Genomic DNA, 18,670 nt, shown 5'->3' with positions numbered 1-18,670 from the left:
GCCTTAATAGAGAGATTTATTTTTTCTGTGACCCTGTATCTCTTGATGCTCTCTTAAAAACAGTCTTCATATTCCATTATTTCATGTTACAGAGCTGAGCAGCTTGTAAAGCATCTGCTGTAAAGACTTTATTCCCAGCTAAATTGTGTGGGCAAAATGAACACAGAACGATCCAAAGACCATGTGCGTGAGGCCAGTGTTTCTACTCAGCTCCATCTTGTCAAGGGTAGCCACTAAACAGGTCTAGATCAGATTTTATCACCCCAGCTGGGAAGATAGCTTGAACGTCAGCCCAGCGAGGTGCTTTCAAGACAAGGGGCTCAATTTGTCCCAGTGCCTGTCTTCATGCACAGGCACCCACACACGCACGCACTACTTTTCTACCCTAAAAACAAGGCATTTGTTTTGGCAGGCCACCTGCCACAGACAGAGAAAGGTTACCGGCGCTTGTCCTCCACTAAACTGATTTACGTTGGCACTAAAACAGAACTCATAAGGGCTTTTTATGCGCCTCAGGACTTGCCAGTCAGCTTGTTCCCCGGGCCAAGACAGGAAGGAAATGATACAAGATACCACAACATACAATACTGCTTTATTATCCAACCTCTTGGAAATTGGTCTTACCTCCTCTGAAATTTGTCTTGGCTCATGTGAAGCCTTTACATATGATATAGGGAAAGTTGTTATTGGCACTAAAATCTTGCTCGCCCAAATTTTGGACATTCTACAACACTAAATGTCTTATTGTCACATTTTTTTCCGTACCGATAAATTGATCATATGAAGTAATGACAGAAAATCCACGTCATTTCTTAGAACAAGTGTTCATGGTTATAACGCCCCAAAGGAGCCTGTTAAATGGAATTCTGTGAGATCATGATCACAATGTTTCACAATGTTTCTGGAGAGAAAATGGAGAGAAAGCTGGTCACAACTCATGAACTTGAGCTTTTACAAAATCCTGAGGTCATTCTTACGACAAGACTGTGAACCTCTGTTCTGAACACCGTCAACATAACCTAATCAAGTGGCAGTGATTCAAATGGACTTGAATGTATTCTGATAATTTAACGGGTTGGAAAACTCTTTTTTGTGTCCTCGTCTGTCTGTGAGTCTGTCCCACAATTGTCACTCATCCCATTCCATTCCTCTGTCAATTCATCCATCAGTCAGTGTGTTTGGGGGGGGATGGTAATCCATTCTTCCCATATGCAGATAGTGGCTGTGAGATTAGGCAGACCCTGGGAGAGGATTACAGCCTCAGGGCTTGGCTTGGCTCCCCTGCTATTTTACCTCCTCTCTAACCATCCTACCCCCCTCTACCAGTCGTATCCGACTGCTTCCTGCCACCTACTCATGCTGTTCAATCCCTCACCCACCCTTCACTCGTCTCCCTTTACTCCCCCGGGTAAATCTCCGATCTTTGGAGCAGGTTGGTTGCCGAGAGAAGAGGTGGAGGACAAATTACGTTAGAGACCTATTTAGTTTATGTGTTTGTTTTGATGACTGTTTGTTGATGTGTTTATGTGTATATAGTATATAATTGAAGAGGAGAGTGAGTGTTGCAGATGTGTGTAGGATGAAGTGGCCCAGTATGACTCTTTAAACCATATTGCTTTCAGTAACTGCTGTGATAACGCTATGGTTGGCTGACAATAATTGACTTTGTGCTTATGTATGAGAGCGTGTCTTGAGAATTACAATTAATTTTCAGAGCCCTTTATGTGCTCACACATACTCCCCTCATCTCCCAGACTATGTTTTCCCTCTGTTTAAAATTCCTTGATCCACCCTCTCTCCTCTTCCTCCTGCCCCAGATGTGACCCACATGTTGTGATGCAGTGCAGAGGGTAGGGAATTTGTCTGAGTGCTGCTCCTCTTCCCTCCTCATCATCATCCCTCTCGCCACCTTCTCCTCCTGTTTCTCCCCTCCAGTGGAGAGTGCTGTAATTGATATGCCACCGGCAATAAATCAGCACAGCTCTGGGCTCCGAGCAGCAAGCATTGTCTAAAGGGACGGCCTTAGCTGCTGTAGAGGAAAGTGGTTGTGGGATAGTTGTGCCTGGCTACTCACAAAAGTCGCCACCCACTCACGACTTTTTGGGATTTTCTGAAAATTCCTTACAGTATTCAGAAAGCCCACCGACATCTATTCACAGGGTTTTACCGACAAACCAAATATCCACAAGTATATACTACTTTTTTTACTACCTCCCCTCAATCTCTCATTCACGTTCCTACTCTCCATGCCCATAGGGATGTGGTACAAGCCTGTCAGTTGATAGGGTGTCGTCATATCAAATCCAATCAATGTGGCCCCTTCCAGCCCGTCCTCTCTAGTGCTTTTCCCTCATGTGATAAAGGCCTTGGTTCAGAGATAGGGTGTTACGACTCCCAAAGCCATAGACACACTCCAGCCCTAAATGATTGACATGTTTTACCTTGATGGTGTGAGATATGGCTCGTAACCTTGTTCCAGCGCTCCTTCCACCATCCGACTTTAATTCTGGAGAAAATTAAATAGGGATTTGGAGGTATGAGGAGGTGTCGAGAGAAATGGTAGAAATTTGAAAAAAAAAAGGGGGTTAGTGTGTGTAAATCCTCTTTCACACTTAAATTAGCAGTTATACACGGGACTTTTGGACTTAGATGAACCAAAAAAATATAGCAGACCAGCAAAAAAAGCATTGGGAAATGCCTAGTCATTTGACATGGACGTGAATGCTGATTTAATATAATCCCACTGGTCAAAAACCCTTTTAAACCTGGAATTTGACTTTTTGGGAGTTAGACTCTTTTGTCTCTCCCGATTCATCTCCTGTATTTTATGCTTACATTTCAGTGTTGCCATTATGCTTGTGTGTTAAAGTCATAGTCTTATTAATGGGATAGACGGCAAGCAGCTGGTTGTCCATTGATAATCTTGTATGTCAAGCTGTGAATCACTTTAATAAAGAGAGAAATTACAAGAACAACTCTTTCAGGTTTTCTTTCTCAATCATTTAGAATCTGCTCCCTCACTCACTCTGCCTCATTGTATTTTTTCCTACACTTGAAAATGACAAAAGAAAATGAAGCAGCCGTCCTTCCTACGCATTGCTGTGCTTTGAATCGACATCTGCTCTTGATGTGCTGCACAACTGTACCGTTGAGCTGAAATTTTCTTCTTCATAGGCTGGTTAGTCACTTTATCGGGGCCACCATCAAATCGTTTTAATCTCACGGTTGATGGTGGCTTTATATCTGATGCAGCTCAGTCCCTTCTGTCTGCAGTGACTCTGCCGAGCTGTCTCGATCCACGGTGCTCCCCTGGTGTTTGATTTAAGCGCAGGTATGGTCCTGATTAAAATGCAGCAGAAGTGCTGCATTTTGTTTGGCTCCTGCTGCGCCTCAGTCACTCTCTGGTTTCCTCAGTATGTCTTTCTGTCCATGCAGTGAAGGCAGTTTCACTGTCCTTCTTTCACCTGGTTTTTCCGACTCTGTCTTTCTCCCTCATCTTGTTTTCCTCACTCACCAGCACACTCCCAGGTTTTCATTTGTGGAAATTGGTTGACACAACCTCTCCCTGAACCTGGCCAGCTTTGTCACAGCTGAGCTGTGGTTGGCTATTTCATGAATGTCACCACTGCTATTCCTCTTCTCTCCTATTTTGTTGCAGCAGTGACTCAAATTTATGAAAAATTCAATGACTCCTCTTACTGGAGGTTTTAATTTTCTCAGTGCATTTCCCCTCTAGTCCAGTTCTCACAGTCTATCACATGCCTGCCTCTGTACCTCTGCCTCTCATCTTTTCTGATATGGTGTGGTCATAAAACAACCTTTGCGTTGGCACTTTGATTGTCAAGGTGAAATTGAAGCGTGCAGGTCCCAGGGAGAGATGCATCGTGTTGTTTTATAATCGTCATTTACAGGAGAACTAATGTCTCAATATTACCCGAACATGATTGGCCTGTCAAGTAGCAGCATGCACCCCAGAAACCCTGTTTGCTGTTATTGTGTTGTCATTGAAGAATGCCCCGAAGGAGCGAATACTCTTGTAGGGCTGTATTCACCTCTCCGATGGGTTGATTGGTTGCTCTTGTCCAACAACATTTAATTCTGTGAGAAATGTGTTGATGGCATCTAACAACAACAGCAACAATAAGACGACATCTAATATTCTGATCCCATGACACAAACACCCAGACACATGAGGATTGAACCTCAATACCCCAACCTGCTGCCACTGCTGCAGGTGGTGCAGTCTCCTCAGACAAGTGAAATCTGTCCTGATTTTACACAGTATAAATTGTGAGTATAGCTCCTTGACTGGAAGCAGAGGATGATGGGTAACCCACTATGTTGTCACAGTAGCCCGGTGCTTGAATTCAGCTGCTGGAACTGCAGGTGTAATTGCAAAAAGGAGTTTCTGGATTGTGTTGATACTTTTCAAACCATTTCAGGAAAATGTCTGTGCAGACGCAGCTATAAATTGCTTGCCGTTGATGTAACAGGGTCCACTGGCACCTTTTTCAAACACATGTCTTCTTCATAGCCAACATACTGATGAAGAAAGTTATGAAATATTAAAGAGTTCAGTGTTATGGGTCTATAACTCACTGCAGCAAGACCATTATATGAACACGGCCTTTCATAATCGGTCTTTTCCTCCCCTGTTATCTTCACTCATAATTAAAAGCTGACACACATTTGCCTCCCAGATTTAATTTGTTATCATTTTTCACCCGGGCTCCTCGAGTTTTCTTTGCAATTTGTGATGCCTAATGTATCGGAAATGTTCCTCAGACCCTCATCTTGTTTTTTTTTATGTTTTTCTTCCAGGGCTCCCTCCTCACACCTCTATGGATGATGTACCCAAAGACGGCTTGCAAGTCTAAAAGAAGGGCAGCACATCAGTAGTTTTGTTCCCCTTCCCTTATCCCTCTCTCTCCCCCATATTATCTCCCTATACCTTGACAATAACGCAGAAGAGAAAGGGGAACCTGACTTGGTACTTGGTACCAGAGACTCCTCCTCCTCCTCCTCCTCCTCTCTTCTACCCATTCCCCTAAGCCTTGCCTCCTGACAGCCCGGATATGTGTCCCCTAGCTGGCCGGGGGAACTTGTTTCTCCTCTTGGGGCTTTTGCTTATGACAAGCTCATCCTTATGTGGCAGCCAACCTCCGCCCTTCAAACGATTTACCCCTTCTGAGTGGGGGCTCACACATCTGGCAATACACAACAAAACTGGAGAGGTCTATGTGGGAGCCATCAATTGGATTTTCAAACTTTCAAGCAACCTGACCAAACTGCGCAACCACATGACTGGCCCGGTTGTGGACAATGAGAAGTGCTATCCCCCGCCCAGTGTCCAGTCCTGCCCACACGACTTGGCCCAAACTCCCAATGTGAATAAACTTCTTCTTATAGACTACGCACAGAACCGCCTCATTGCCTGTGGAAGCACCTCACAGGGCATCTGTCAATTCCTTCGTCTAGATGATCTTTTTAAGCTCGGTGAGCCACACCATCGCAAGGAGCACTACCTCTCCAGTGTGGCAGAGTCTGGTACCATGTCTGGGGTGATCATAAGCTCTCCCCACAGTCCAACAAGCAAGCTATTTATTGGAACCCCCATTGATGGCAAGTCTGAATACTTTCCAACACTGTCCAGCCGCAAGCTGATGGAGAATGAAGAAAATGCCGACATGTTCAGCTTTGTCTATCAAGATGAATTTGTCTCTTCTCAGCTGAAGATCCCCTCAGACACGCTGTCCAAGTTCCCTGCGTTTGACATCTATTATGTGTACAGCTTCAGCAGTGAACAGTTTGTCTATTATCTGACGATGCAGCTGGATACCCAACTGACTTCCCCTGATGCCAGCGGAGAGCAGTTCTTCACCTCCAAGATTGTCCGCCTCTGCGTTGATGACCCCAAATTTTACTCCTACGTTGAGTTCCCCATTGGTTGCACGAAAGATGGAGTTGAGTACCGCCTGGTGCAGGACGCCTTCCTGGCTCGGCCAGGTCGGCAGCTGGCTAAGTCTCTGGGGATCACTGAGAACGAAGACATCCTCTTCACAGTCTTCTCTCAGGGTCAGAAGAATCGGGCCAAACCACCCAAAGAGTCAGCTTTGTGCCTCTTCACCCTGAGGAGGATAAAAGAGAAGATTAAAGAAAGGATTCAGTCCTGCTACAAGGGAGATGGCAAACTTTCCTTACCCTGGCTGCTCAACAAGGAGCTTGCCTGCATCAACTCGGTAAGTGTAAACCTTTATCTGTGCTTTCTGTTTTTTTCTTCTTTGTCTTAAGAGTGAATTGCTTCATTTAATCAGTGAAAGCCTCTACTTTGTTACAGACTTAAACAAAACTAAAATATACAAAATTTTAATGTAAAAGCGAGACCATGAGGAGAATTGTATTGAATTGTATTCACTATAGACACTTTAAGGTCATATTTCACATCACGTCTTCTAAAATAAGCTGTTACTCACACTATCGTGGTCAAAGCAGAGTCACGGATGCTCAACACCAGACTAATGTCAGGCAGGAAGTAGTCATGTCAGTCAACATTTCTGTTAAACATGAGGATTGACTCACTGTGACTGTGACAAGCCAAGTTTAAATTAACAGCTCGTTCTCTCACTTGTGGATGCTCACAGGCTAAATGGCTAGCTCCCGAGCCAACTGTTGCAGTGGGTAGCAGTTGGACTGATGTCACTGTGACGAATAAACTTATACACACGTCTAGTAGAACATTATTTAAGACGAGCATTGATGGGATTAAGTTTGTGTCCCTGAAATTGTCCCATTTCTCCACTCGGCTTTTGTTTTCACTGCACACCTGCTAATCGAACACGGACCCTACCCCTGCTACACACCTGCAGTGATTAAGAAATACAAAATGTGGGAAGCCCTCCTGTTCCATCCTCCCGCTGTCTACTTTCGCCTTTCTAACTACACATCCTCCTTATCCTTACAGCTTTGTGGTGCTTTGATTTAGTCAGACAGAGGACATCATTAGCCCGGTCTCCTGGATTTGTGAAATGTCACTCACACGCACACATTTACAAAACCTGTGAGATCCCGAGGAAACGCACGAGCTGTAGAGTTAGTTTTCACTAATGATTAACCGTGCGTGGCCCTGCATGCGTTACAGAGGAATTTACTCACACAGACACACACATACATGCAGATTTTAAAGCACTTCCCACACAGAGTCTCTATATTTAACACGCAACTGCCGACAGTCTTTATTTTCTCTGACCTTCATTCTTAATTCGTCTGCCTTCCTCTGCTCACCCACTCTCTTTAGGCCGCATCTTGACGAATCTCGCTGGGGTATATTTTTGTTTCATCTATTAGTGTTAAGTGCGCCTCACTTTTAGCTGACCACCTGTCTCTGCACACCCATTCTCCATTCTGCGCGCTCTTTAAAACCACCCATCCGTTGCCTCCATCTTACTCTTCTCTTAAGATAGCTTAATTAAAAGACCAGTTTTAAAGTGTTTTCTTTAAATGTCAGTGCACACCATTTTTACTGGCAGATGTCTTCACTGCGCACACACACACACAGAAACCATTCACCCTGTGCTGAGTCTAATGGAGTGGGATGCTTTGTTAAAACAGCACTCTTTCTCTGTGTAAGTCTTTTATTAGCTTGGGCGCACAGGTGTGTTTTGTATGGTAGTGCACGTGATGTGAATGACCTGGCCTAGTCTACTCTCGCCTCCTTTTCTTCTCTCTCTCTCATGGTCATCATCTGTAGATGTAGTCTCTTTCCAATTTTGTGCTTGTCTTCATTCTTTCTGTGGCCCTTTTTTTTTCCATTGGACCCGTCACACTGACAATAGCCCTGAGGCAAAAAACAAGCTATCTCATTTATTTCAATTAGACCTTTGCCCTGGTGCAACAGGAGCTATAGTGTGTTATCACAGGTTAGTAGGACAAAGAAAGTGCAGTGCGACATTCTTTCTTACTACATGTCACATTGAGACTGTTGTTGCATTGTGCTCAACTCCTCCGCAATTATCTGGTGGAGCAAATGATTTCTGTCGTGATACATTGCCGTAGTAGTGTTGTAATCGCTGACCTCAAAGGAGACTAAACAATTGTAGCGCGTGTTAAAAGTGGAGTGGAGTGTGTTGGCTTTTGATAAGACTTGACTTCCTGCTTTGTATCGCATCAGAAGGTCTTTGCACATCAGTGGCTACAAGAATCTCACAACCATATTTGTGAATTACTCTATGATGAATTTTGACATACTCTCACTATTGACATCAAGCATGGTGAGAAACATGCTGAATCTGCACCTGGTTATGTCAGTTTATGGAATAAAAGGCAAAAGAAAAGTACCAGAGGAAAGCACAGTTACCAGTTTGTGCCACATCCTTCACATTCACCAATATGCCAATCATTCTTGCACCCATTATTCATTTATTTACGTTTTAAATCCCTCTCCATATCTCTTTCACACTTATCTCATTCAGTCCCACTGCCATGGATACTGATTAGGTTCACTTTTGCTGGCATTTTTTTTACCACCACTCAGAAGTGCTCTCCCATGTACGCTGTCATCAATGACGATGTAGTTGCTACAGAGATGAGGTGATTAGCTGACCCCACGACAGCAGTGAGGCTGGGAGGGGTCGGCCTCAGGTTAATGACGTCTGCCACGTTTGTCCTTAAGCACTGACCTCATGTCAGCTACTCATCTCTGACCTTAACCCCAGTCACTGGTCCGAGTAACCTCCAAACTGACCTTAAATCTGACCCCACATTTTTTTTTCAGTATGAGCAAGTGTAGAGAAATATAGAAACGCTGCAGAATAGCAACAACAAAGCTTTTAAGATATAAACCTGCATTTCATGCCAGTAAGGAGGGCACTGCATTGACCTCCCATTCTTACGAATGATAAAATCAATAAGTAATGAATGTCACAATCCAAGCAGAGTGGGAAATACTGTTTAAATCCCTTCACTAATCGCTGTCAGAGAAATGATGATAGCTGAATGAAAAGTCCTTAATTGGAAATACACACGGCCCTTTACGTCAGAGATGGCACTGCACCATCTCTGTGTTGTCTGATACTGATATCACAACCATGTGTATCTACTGATACTGATATCAGTCAGTACAGTTGTTTTAAACATCTTTTACACTACCAAGGTGTTAACAACATGTTTAAAAACATTATTCCCCAACTGCACACACATTCTGCTTCTATAAAGTAAAAATAAAACTGCCTACACCTTTGCAGGCTGCATTTATTGAAGTATTTATATGAAAATTTGTGATATTATCCAGTGAAACAACTTGTGCGTTATTTTGAGTTCATTCCATAATACTTAACTTATAGTCCAGATAATAGTTTGACCATAATCAAGTAAGGACAATATATCCCCAACTCTACTTCTACAGATGATCCAGGTATATGATCCACAGCTCTCTCTAGCCCCCTCCCACTAATGTCCCCAGCCACTCCAGGAATTCAAAAGGCCTTTTTCTCCAACCTCTAGGCTACAAATTCATTAATGCCTACCTCAACTACATTTGACTGAGCATCGTGGGAAAAGCCTTGTGATGTGGGAGTAAGGGTGAATACATTTAGGTTGACCCTGCCACAGAGTGGGGGAGAGGGCAGGGCAGAGGGAGGCTGCGAGTCCCAGACAGCTGTTAGCCACATAGCAATGATGGATGACCGTGCGCTCTGTTAGCTCCCAGTGTGAAGTTCATATTTGTGCTGATCATAATTTCTCGCCTCTGGCCATCATTAGGATGTTCATGGCCACAGAGAGACAGTGGCTGCACTGTTGTAAATGCAAATGTTTGGCGATAGTATTAGGTGGAGACACAAGGGCCACACACACTGTACTGAAAATTTACTGTTCCTGTGTTTTCAATAGGGATGTAACGATTACCGGTATGACGATAAACCGCGGTAAAATTCCCGACGGTTATCATACCGTTTCAAATTTTAATTATCGTTAAAACCGTGATTGATTACCGCAACTGATTACCGAAAAACTCACAGTGATACTGCTCATTTCCTGGAGAAGCAGCAGCACCTGAACGGCACTCGCTCAAGCGGGCGCGCATGCGCAGTTTGCACTGTCTGTCCAGCGACAACACGGCTGAAGCCACCTGCGCTCCAGAGATTACCCCCCGTAAAATCAGAAATCTGGGCATATTTTGTATTTTTAAAGGATGTTGAGAGTAAAATAATTGAAGACAATCAATCCTTGTGCAGAAAATGCAAAAAAAAAACTCCGCGAACTTCGCGGCGCGAAGCCACTTCCAATATGATGAGCCATCTCCGTGACCACCACACATAACTTTTCAGCGGGTAAGTCAACAAAAACGGGATTTCGGAATAGTGGGAAACGTCATGGTTTGTCTCGCGAAAGCGAGTAGTGTGCAGACGACACATACCGTAGCAGACCAAAATGTGTTTGTTTCTGTGTTTTTTTATTTTATTTTTATGCTGTGTACGACCGCTGCTACTTAATTATTATCCGACACAGAGTGAGGACCTGTGTGTGTGTGTGTGTGTCAGTCAGATGATTATTATTATTAATAATAATAATAATAATAATAATAATAATAATAATAATAATCATATAATATAAAATATCTTTTTTTAAATAAAACTTGGTTAAAAGATTTCAGTGTGTGTGTGTTCAGTACTTTTGGAACATTTTGAACACATCTAACAATACCGTGATAATATTGATAACCGTGATAATTTTGGTCACGATAACCGTGATATGAAATTTTCATATCGTTACATCTCTAGTTTTCAACACGTGCAATATACAGTAAATATCAAAAAGATATGCAAATACTGCATGTACTGGAATACATGTAGATTAGTCCTCCTTGATAGTTTTGTTTGGCCAAAACTGACCATAAATGTTGATGATTGTTTATTGTTCAGTACGGCACCCTAGGTCATTTTACTCATTTCAATTAAATCTCTTATTCATAATACATTACCAGCTTACTCTCAGTACTTGGTGGTCAAAGAAACAAGAAGACGACTGCTCAGAATAGAGCCGTTACAGTTAAGCTAGTTTCAAAGTTGCACCACAGCTCTGTGTTACAATAATACCGAATTTGACGTGACGTTGTGTGTGATTGTGGCGAGGGTCGTGTTCTCAGCCCTAGATTGGACATTTGCAGTTGAATTTAAACGTATGTTATCAGTTATCTAATTATTTGAGCACTTCAGGAAGTATGGGATGTTTTTGTTTAGAGATGCAAAATTGTTTTGAAGTTGGCACCAAGATGTTCAGGTTGTTTCATAAAAGCCCTTACTCGGAATGGAAATAAATTCCAAATCATCTACATAAGATAACCAGCATATACTTTGAATATTTGTTTATTTATCACAAGTCATACCGTTATCACATGTTTTTAAACGTAGACAAAACACCAGGCCTCACTGCAGAACTGTTACCTGCCTATTTTTGTCTGCTGTGAATTGTATTTGCGACCGTGTTATTGTTTGTGTGTCTCTTTTTTTTTTGTGTCCCTGAGCTTTATTAATGAGCCCATGACCTTCTCTCTGGTTTGAGAGTGGATCAATACAAACTATCTCCACACACAGAGGGAGGGAGGGAGGGAGGGAGATGGAGAGAGACGGTTGCTTAGTTAAGGTGGACTGAGAGGGAGATGAATACAGAAAGAAAGAGAGAGACAAAGTGAGGAATGTTGTGAAAAATAGGGAGAGAACAAGAGAGAGGAATGTAGCGCAGCAAAACAAAGGTTTAACAAGTTAAGAGAGTGAGAGGGAATGAGGGGGAGAGAGAGCGAGGTGTGGAATGTGGGTGGGTATAAAAATGAGAGAACAAGGAAGCTACAGGAGAAAGTAAGGCAGTATGAAGGATGGTGTTTATCGGATGAAAGAGATGAAGTGAGCGTGAAAATAACGCAGCAAGCCAAGAAGCATGCTTTAAGGGTAAAAGGATGAAGAAAACAAAGCACAAAGGCTGTAGACTTGATTGCTTTCTGATAACCTGTTCATGAAAACTGTAATTTTTATTTATTTGGAGGTAATCAGGTCAAGCCTTGTTTGTTTAAGCCTCTGCAATATTCAACTCATTGTTTCCCACCTTTTCTATACGATTAGGATGGCAAATGATCTGACCCAATTGAATAATTGTCGATACTAAGAATGCAAGAAGAGCACATTTTACATTTCTGACTATTTTTGCTGCCAATTGTGTCACACCTAATATTAATTTGAAAAGGTAAAGTAGACATTTTGATGAGGTTTGTTTGACAAATTAATGGAAATGTCATCTTATGCCTGGTTTATCAAGTTAATCTCAATCAAAGGCTAAAACGTTCTGGATTGACGGCACTAACTGAATCTTTATTTGTGGAATTAAAACAGGAAACAAGGAAAAAAGAACGTCAATTTGTCATTATCACTTTGTGGTATTGTGTTTTTATACTCGTAATAGTAATAGCTGGCTTACTTTGACTTTGACTTAGATGTGACGTCACTGTTGGGCCGTGAGTGATGATGGTTTGAATTCTGATTTGATAAAATGGTGCGTTGAGGCCTAGAAAGAGCGAGAGAGAATGGAAAAACCGCCGAGGGGAAAACTGCAAGCCGTGTTCAGCCAGACTCTCCTCAGAGGAGAGGCCCTGATTCACAGATAGTGAAAAAGAGGAGGGCGCGAGGAAGAGTGATGGCCTCAGAAATCTTTTTGCTGCCACTGCCAAGAACAGCAACTGACGGAAAAGGGGGGATAGAATTAGAGGGAGGAGAGGAGAGGATGATTGAACGCCGGCTGCTGCACAAATAATATCGGTGTCCGTCACCTGGTCACCACACTGTCCTGTTCTGCTCCCACCCTCTCAGTCATGTCAACTCTCTCCCTCTGTGTGCAGATGTAGAAACACAGCAGAACTCCTGTGTTGTGTTGTGTCCCTGAATTTAAAAGAATGTACTTTAGTTTGAGGTTAGGTCAGGAGTCACTTTGCTCAGTATATTTTCTTACTCACTTAATGCTCTACATTAATTGGTGATGTCCAACAGTTTTCTGTAGAAATTAACGGCGATGATAACAACATTAACCTCTTTAGGGGGACGACTCAACAGCTGCTCAGCAGCTTTGGTGCTTGTGTTGATCGAAACACTTAATCACACTTAATCGACCACCGTCGCCTACGTATGCAGCCTGGTTCATTTACAATGTAAACCAAATAAAGGTAACAAAAGATGCCATGGGCGTATGGTGAAACAGTGGCTGGCATTGTTGCCTCACAGCAAGAAGGTGGTCCTTACCACGTGGAGTTTGTAGTCGATTTGTCTCTGTATGTTGGTCCTGCGACGGACTGGTGACATGTCCATGGTGTACCTCGCCTTTCACCCTCACATGGAGGATAAAGCAGTAGAAAATGAATGAGTGAAAAGGTGCCATAAATGACTTCCTCTTAAACTGCCCAAAGATGAACGATTGACTGAATTACAGGGCAACATAAATACCACACAAACAAGCAAAGAAATAAATTGTGTTTTCATGACCGTCAATTTTAACGACGTACCTTTCTCTATAGAAATGATAGAAAGCGCTGCAGCAATCTGTTTTCACAACAGCTGCTGATTAAAACATCTGGTTGGAAGTTTTAGTTCCAGAGCTCATCTAAATATCAAAGATATCAGGGGAAAGAAAGAAAACTATAGGAAAACTTGATGGCAGCATTGGAAATGACATCGTCTCTTCATGGGAGTCTTATTTGACCCCAAGACTTTTCAAAATGCCAAGCTGCTTTTCTTATAATCAGATTGATGAGGAGGTTTTGAACTTTTGTCACAAGCCAATCAATCAGGAAATCAGTCAAAAGCAAAAGCGAGTATTCATCATCTGACGGTGCATAGGCCAGCTGTTGTGTAGCCAGCAGTGTCAAAGGTGTGATTTGAACCTGAAATCAATACAAGAATATGTAATGATTTTCTTAAGAAACGGTTACAGACATGTTTCTGCTTGGCTCGTTATAGATGCTCGGAAATGAGTCCGAAATATTATGTTAACGAAACAGAAGGCATCATTGCTGTTTTAGTGTTTCACAACTTCTCAGCGTGTAATGAGCCCATTTGGAGAAAGCCGAGCAGATTTTTTCAGTTGTTAAAGGAGACACAAGGTGGAAACTGTTTGGAGGCTCCTAACCTTATTAAATCAATCCTTATGAATATCATCTAATGAATTGAACTCACTTGTGGTCTTTGTAAAACACATTGCTAGTTCTGTGGACCTAATCTAAAAGGATGTGCCAGCAAATGTGTTTAAGTAATTACTGTAGACCTGATTAACTGAGCCAGAGTTAATGAGTGCAGTTAATTGACAGTTTAAATGAATTGAGCTAGGAGACACCAATTTGATGACTTGTCTTAAATGTTTTTTTCTTTTACCAGTGGGTCGTGTTATTTAATTTGATGTAAGATTAGGATTTTGTTATAGTTTGTAAAAATAGAAGTTAATAGAGCTCTGTTACAGTGCCCGTGTCTGAGAGGAAGAGAGAGCTTATGCTTATATGTGAGCGAACAATATCATGTCCATTCTGAGCACATGATTTGCTCTCATCCCATTATTTAAGAACAATAGAAAACCTTTTGGAGAACACCCCATGTAGGCCGTGCATTAGCTGCTTAATTCTCTCGCTCTTTCTTCTCCTGACCTTTTCTCTTTCTCTCTGAGGAGTGTTTAGCTCAGCAAATTCCCATCTCTAGCACCACTCTAATGATACTAATTGTCAGTGTAATTATGTATTGATCTGCACTGTGTGTGTGTGTGGGTCGCGTGTTGCATACATCATTGTCGGGCGTCATCAAAAAACATGGGGCAGTGGTGGTGTGCTAGTCTTGTGCATGTTAATAGTCTTAAGTTAAGGTTAATATCATTTTTGTCCATGTAGTTTATGTTTGTTATTATTATTTAAAGCCATACTGTGCAGATTTTTGATGTAAATAGATGTGCTTTACATTTAGATCGTTATGAGTTATGTGTCTATCTGTGGTGACACAGAGTGACACGTTTTACATCTGGTGGAGGAAAGCGGAAGCACAGTGAAGTGAGGCGGCAGCAAATGTCGAACGATGACTTTTGGTAAAGGAAATAACCCTGGTTCTCTGAAACATGTTAGATACTGAAACAAGTAAGAAAGAGAAAGGTTGGAATGTGGACTGAGAGTCGTCCCTTCACAATGCTCTGCAGGTTCTGTGGTCGGTCTGCGACACGGGCGGTGTTTTGTTGACAGACGTTACACTGGAGCTTCAAGATGTTAAGCTGAATCAAAAATAAAAAGCAAATCATCATGATTAGTGTTAAACATGGAATGAACAGTGATACAAGGTCAATTATTTCTCTCGGATTAAAGTTATTTCAGATACAGTGATGAGTTCTTTTTTTTGGTGAAAGGGTACCACCAAATTTAGTTATCCTTTGTTGAAACCCTTTAAAACTGCTGACTCGCTCTTCCACAGCTGGTCACTGAGCAGCTACTGTACATCAGAACAGCTGATGGTTAAGTAACTGGTTAAAGGGAGTTGTTGATGGAAAGAGGAAGTGTGTAGTTCATCTGCTTGTCACAGCTGATGTTTGTTTTTGAACTGATAATCACAGAACTGAAACGAACACAAAGTGACTGCCACTTTGTGTTTGTTTCCCCCTCTTTACGTACTGTATGTCATACAGTACATACAGTATGTGCTGGTTCTCTCTCTCATTCAGTCAAACTGCAGCAAAAACATGTGGTGACAGCTTTTGGACGCAGGTCTCAGAATGAGTGCCAACTGTCTGTCTGGAGTAAGTTCAACATAGAAATGTCTACCATGCAAACACATGGATGTGACCTCTTTTTCTAAATGAGTAATGAGTGAGGATCAAGTAGTCAATTCAAGAAAACAGTTTGGGGAAAAACAGATCCCTTGTTGCAACAAGTAGACATCTGCTAGGTTGTTTTCTGAGATTTGCATCAACTCTTTTGGCCCGATAATTGAACGGTTGAAAATAAGGCGTCATCCTTTTTTCTCCCTTTGAAACAAAATCAGTTAAACACACTCCAGTGAGCCAGTGTGGTGGTGAGTCACGACATTAGAAAAAAAGGGGGAGTTTTTGTGTTGGTTCGACTAAAACTAAAAAAACTACTAAAACTAAACTTTTATAATACATCCAAACATGTTAGCCTGACTGAAATTGTAATAAATTTAATTTCTCATAACACACTAGCACGTCCAGATATTATGAGTGGGAGTCAAGCTACTACCGCGTGTATACGGTATATGGAAGATGCCGATAAACAGAAATCCTGGTTAGTACATGTTTTGGACTGACAAGATGACAGATTTTAAGTTCAAGAATTTTATATTTTTAAGTTAATTGATGGTAGGAAGACTTAGAATGGGGCTCGACAACTGGTGATTGCCTAATACAGGGCTCTCAAACTCAAATGACCTGGGGGGCCACTGGGCATTCAGTCTGGTCAGTTGGGGGCCGGTCAAGTGAAAAAAAGCCAGTGTTATTATAGCACAATAACAATATTAGTGAAGATATTTCACAGAATTTCGAAATCAATGTTTTTGATTTAAAATGGTATAATATATAGTTCATAATAAAAATGTTTTTTTGATGCAAAACTAATCTATTCATAAAAATAACATACAGAAACAAGTCATTATAAATTGATATCATGTGGCCGGCCAAATTAAATCCACGTGAGGGCCACATCTGGCCAGAGGGCCGTGAGTTTGAGACCTCTGGTGTAACACTAACAAGGGGGTGCATAGTGCTTGTATACTGGGGCAAGGACAGTAGTGGTTGTTGCTTGACTCAAGTGTCTCAGTGTGTCATAACTTATACTGGAGTAGAATTCATTGGATATGGGTCTTTTGTTAAAAGAGGCTATTTTAAAACTGTGTGTTTCTGTATGTGTATTTCTTCTGGTTTCTGTCTATTTTCTGCACGTTTTTAACCTTCTCTGTAATAAGTGTCTTAATGGGGGTTAATATTTGGTCTTAGGAAGTTAATTGGCTTATAAACGTCTCCTTTTACTTTTAAAGTAAATGAAAGTAGGCCATTGGTGTTGATCAAATAATCTTGACTTTCAACTGCAAAACTCATTGTCATGTCCTGATTTATTGGAGTAGGTCACTGAAAAATTGGCTGTCAAACTCCCCATGACTTCAGTGACTGAGCACACATGCACGCACGTGCGACCGCTGCTTGTGTTCACCTGAACAAAACTCATGCTGGATATTTAATATCCAGCATGAGTTCAAGGCCTCTGCTGAGATCACTTGGTAATTTATGAGCTGCCCTCTCCTAGCTTCCTCTAACTCCACTGACATCCAGGAACATGCATGCATAGCTAATGTCATGTTTAAATCACCGGCATCTGCCAACACAACCTTAGCTCTGTGTGTGTGTGTGTGTGTGGATTTGTTTTTGTGTGTGAGAGAAAGTGACAGAGGACCAGCTTCTGTGGTTGTTGTTATTTTATTTCTCTTTCTCACCGTCCACATCACTTTCACTTCTCTCCTGCCCCCTTCAAACATGCATGCACACGCTGACCCAAATAGAAATAGGCTCTTTTGGGCACATGCAATGTGTTCTCAGTAAAAGTAAACCACAAAACATGTTGTGAAATCTGTAGTAAGGAATGAAGTATGTGCCTGTTTGTGTGATAAAGAGTCTAATATGTAATATCTAATATCTAATTGCTATTTTTCAAACAGATATTATGATTCAACTTAAAATTTAATATCTTCAGTCAAACTTTGGTTGAATATTCATCGTGTGATAGATTTAAAGCATGATGAAGCATGACACCAGAAGTTAAAGATATCAATTGTTTCCAATGTGGAAATGTTTACATGTTATGAATTTACATAAAAAAACAGTAGAAAACAGGAAAAAAATAAATGGCATTGCGATTTACTAATTGCCTCATTTAAAATTGTGATTCTGATTTGAAAACGAAAAGCTTTTAAAGTAGCTGATGACTGGTGTTGTGAGAACGGCCTTGTTATTTGTTCTTTCTCTGACACACACACACACACTCACGCGTGCTCTAACACACATGAGCACACACGCTGATGAATTGCGGGCTTGTCTTGAAACCGTGCTGTCAGCATTTACACCAGCCACCATTTCTCCCTGTCTTTTCTGTGCTCTCCACTCCTTTCCTGTTTTCCCCCACAATGAAAATATTTTGTATTTTCTCTGTGTAAATGTGTTCTCATCCAGAAACATAGCACTTCTTATTGCAACATGTTTTCCAGGCTGTTAAACGCTCACTAAATGAATGTGTTTTTGTGTTTGCGGTGCATGTTTTCCTGTGGCCTTAATAGCTATAATTCACAGAAGTTGATTCAGTCAACAACACCATGTATGTTCCCCTATATAAGCTTGTGTTGTATTCTGCTGTTGTTATAAGCTTCACTAAATGGAGGTGACTATTGACGACTTGCACTTCAGGTTGATGTAATGTGTGCCCGGACATATTTTCCTGACTCCATGTATAGTATATTTCATCATTTTGGCAGTGTGAAGTGGATGAAGTGGCTCAGGCAGGACATTACAGTCGAGGCAGTTTGCCAGAACATGTGATCTCGAGCTGTTTAAAGAGACCACAGTGAGGTTCTATACTGTATTATCATGTTTCCATCATGGCACAGTGTGG

At 41.7% G+C, this 18,670-nt stretch overlaps 1 protein-coding gene across 4 annotated transcripts in view; it reads left to right on the top strand.

Annotated features, from left to right (window-relative positions):
- The window catches only part of LOC131460305 (plexin-A1-like), a 202,969-nt gene that overhangs the window by 28,301 nt on the left and 155,998 nt on the right, over window positions 1-18,670 (top strand). For all 4 annotated transcript variants that reach the window (XM_058630649.1, XM_058630653.1, XM_058630650.1 and 1 more), the window contains exon 2: window positions 4,822-6,239. In XM_058630649.1, coding sequence (XP_058486632.1) covers window positions 5,076-6,239 — 1,164 coding nt within the window. In that variant the 5' untranslated portion in view covers window positions 4,822-5,075. The remainder of the gene's footprint in view (window positions 1-4,821; window positions 6,240-18,670) is intronic.

The sequence above is a fragment of the Solea solea genome, chromosome 6 (assembly GCF_958295425.1).
Source record: "Solea solea chromosome 6, fSolSol10.1, whole genome shotgun sequence".
In the NCBI taxonomy this organism is placed as follows: Eukaryota; Metazoa; Chordata; class Actinopteri; order Pleuronectiformes; family Soleidae; genus Solea; species Solea solea.
Note: the sequence above shows the minus strand (reverse complement) of the source record. Positions and strands in the feature narration are given on the sequence as shown.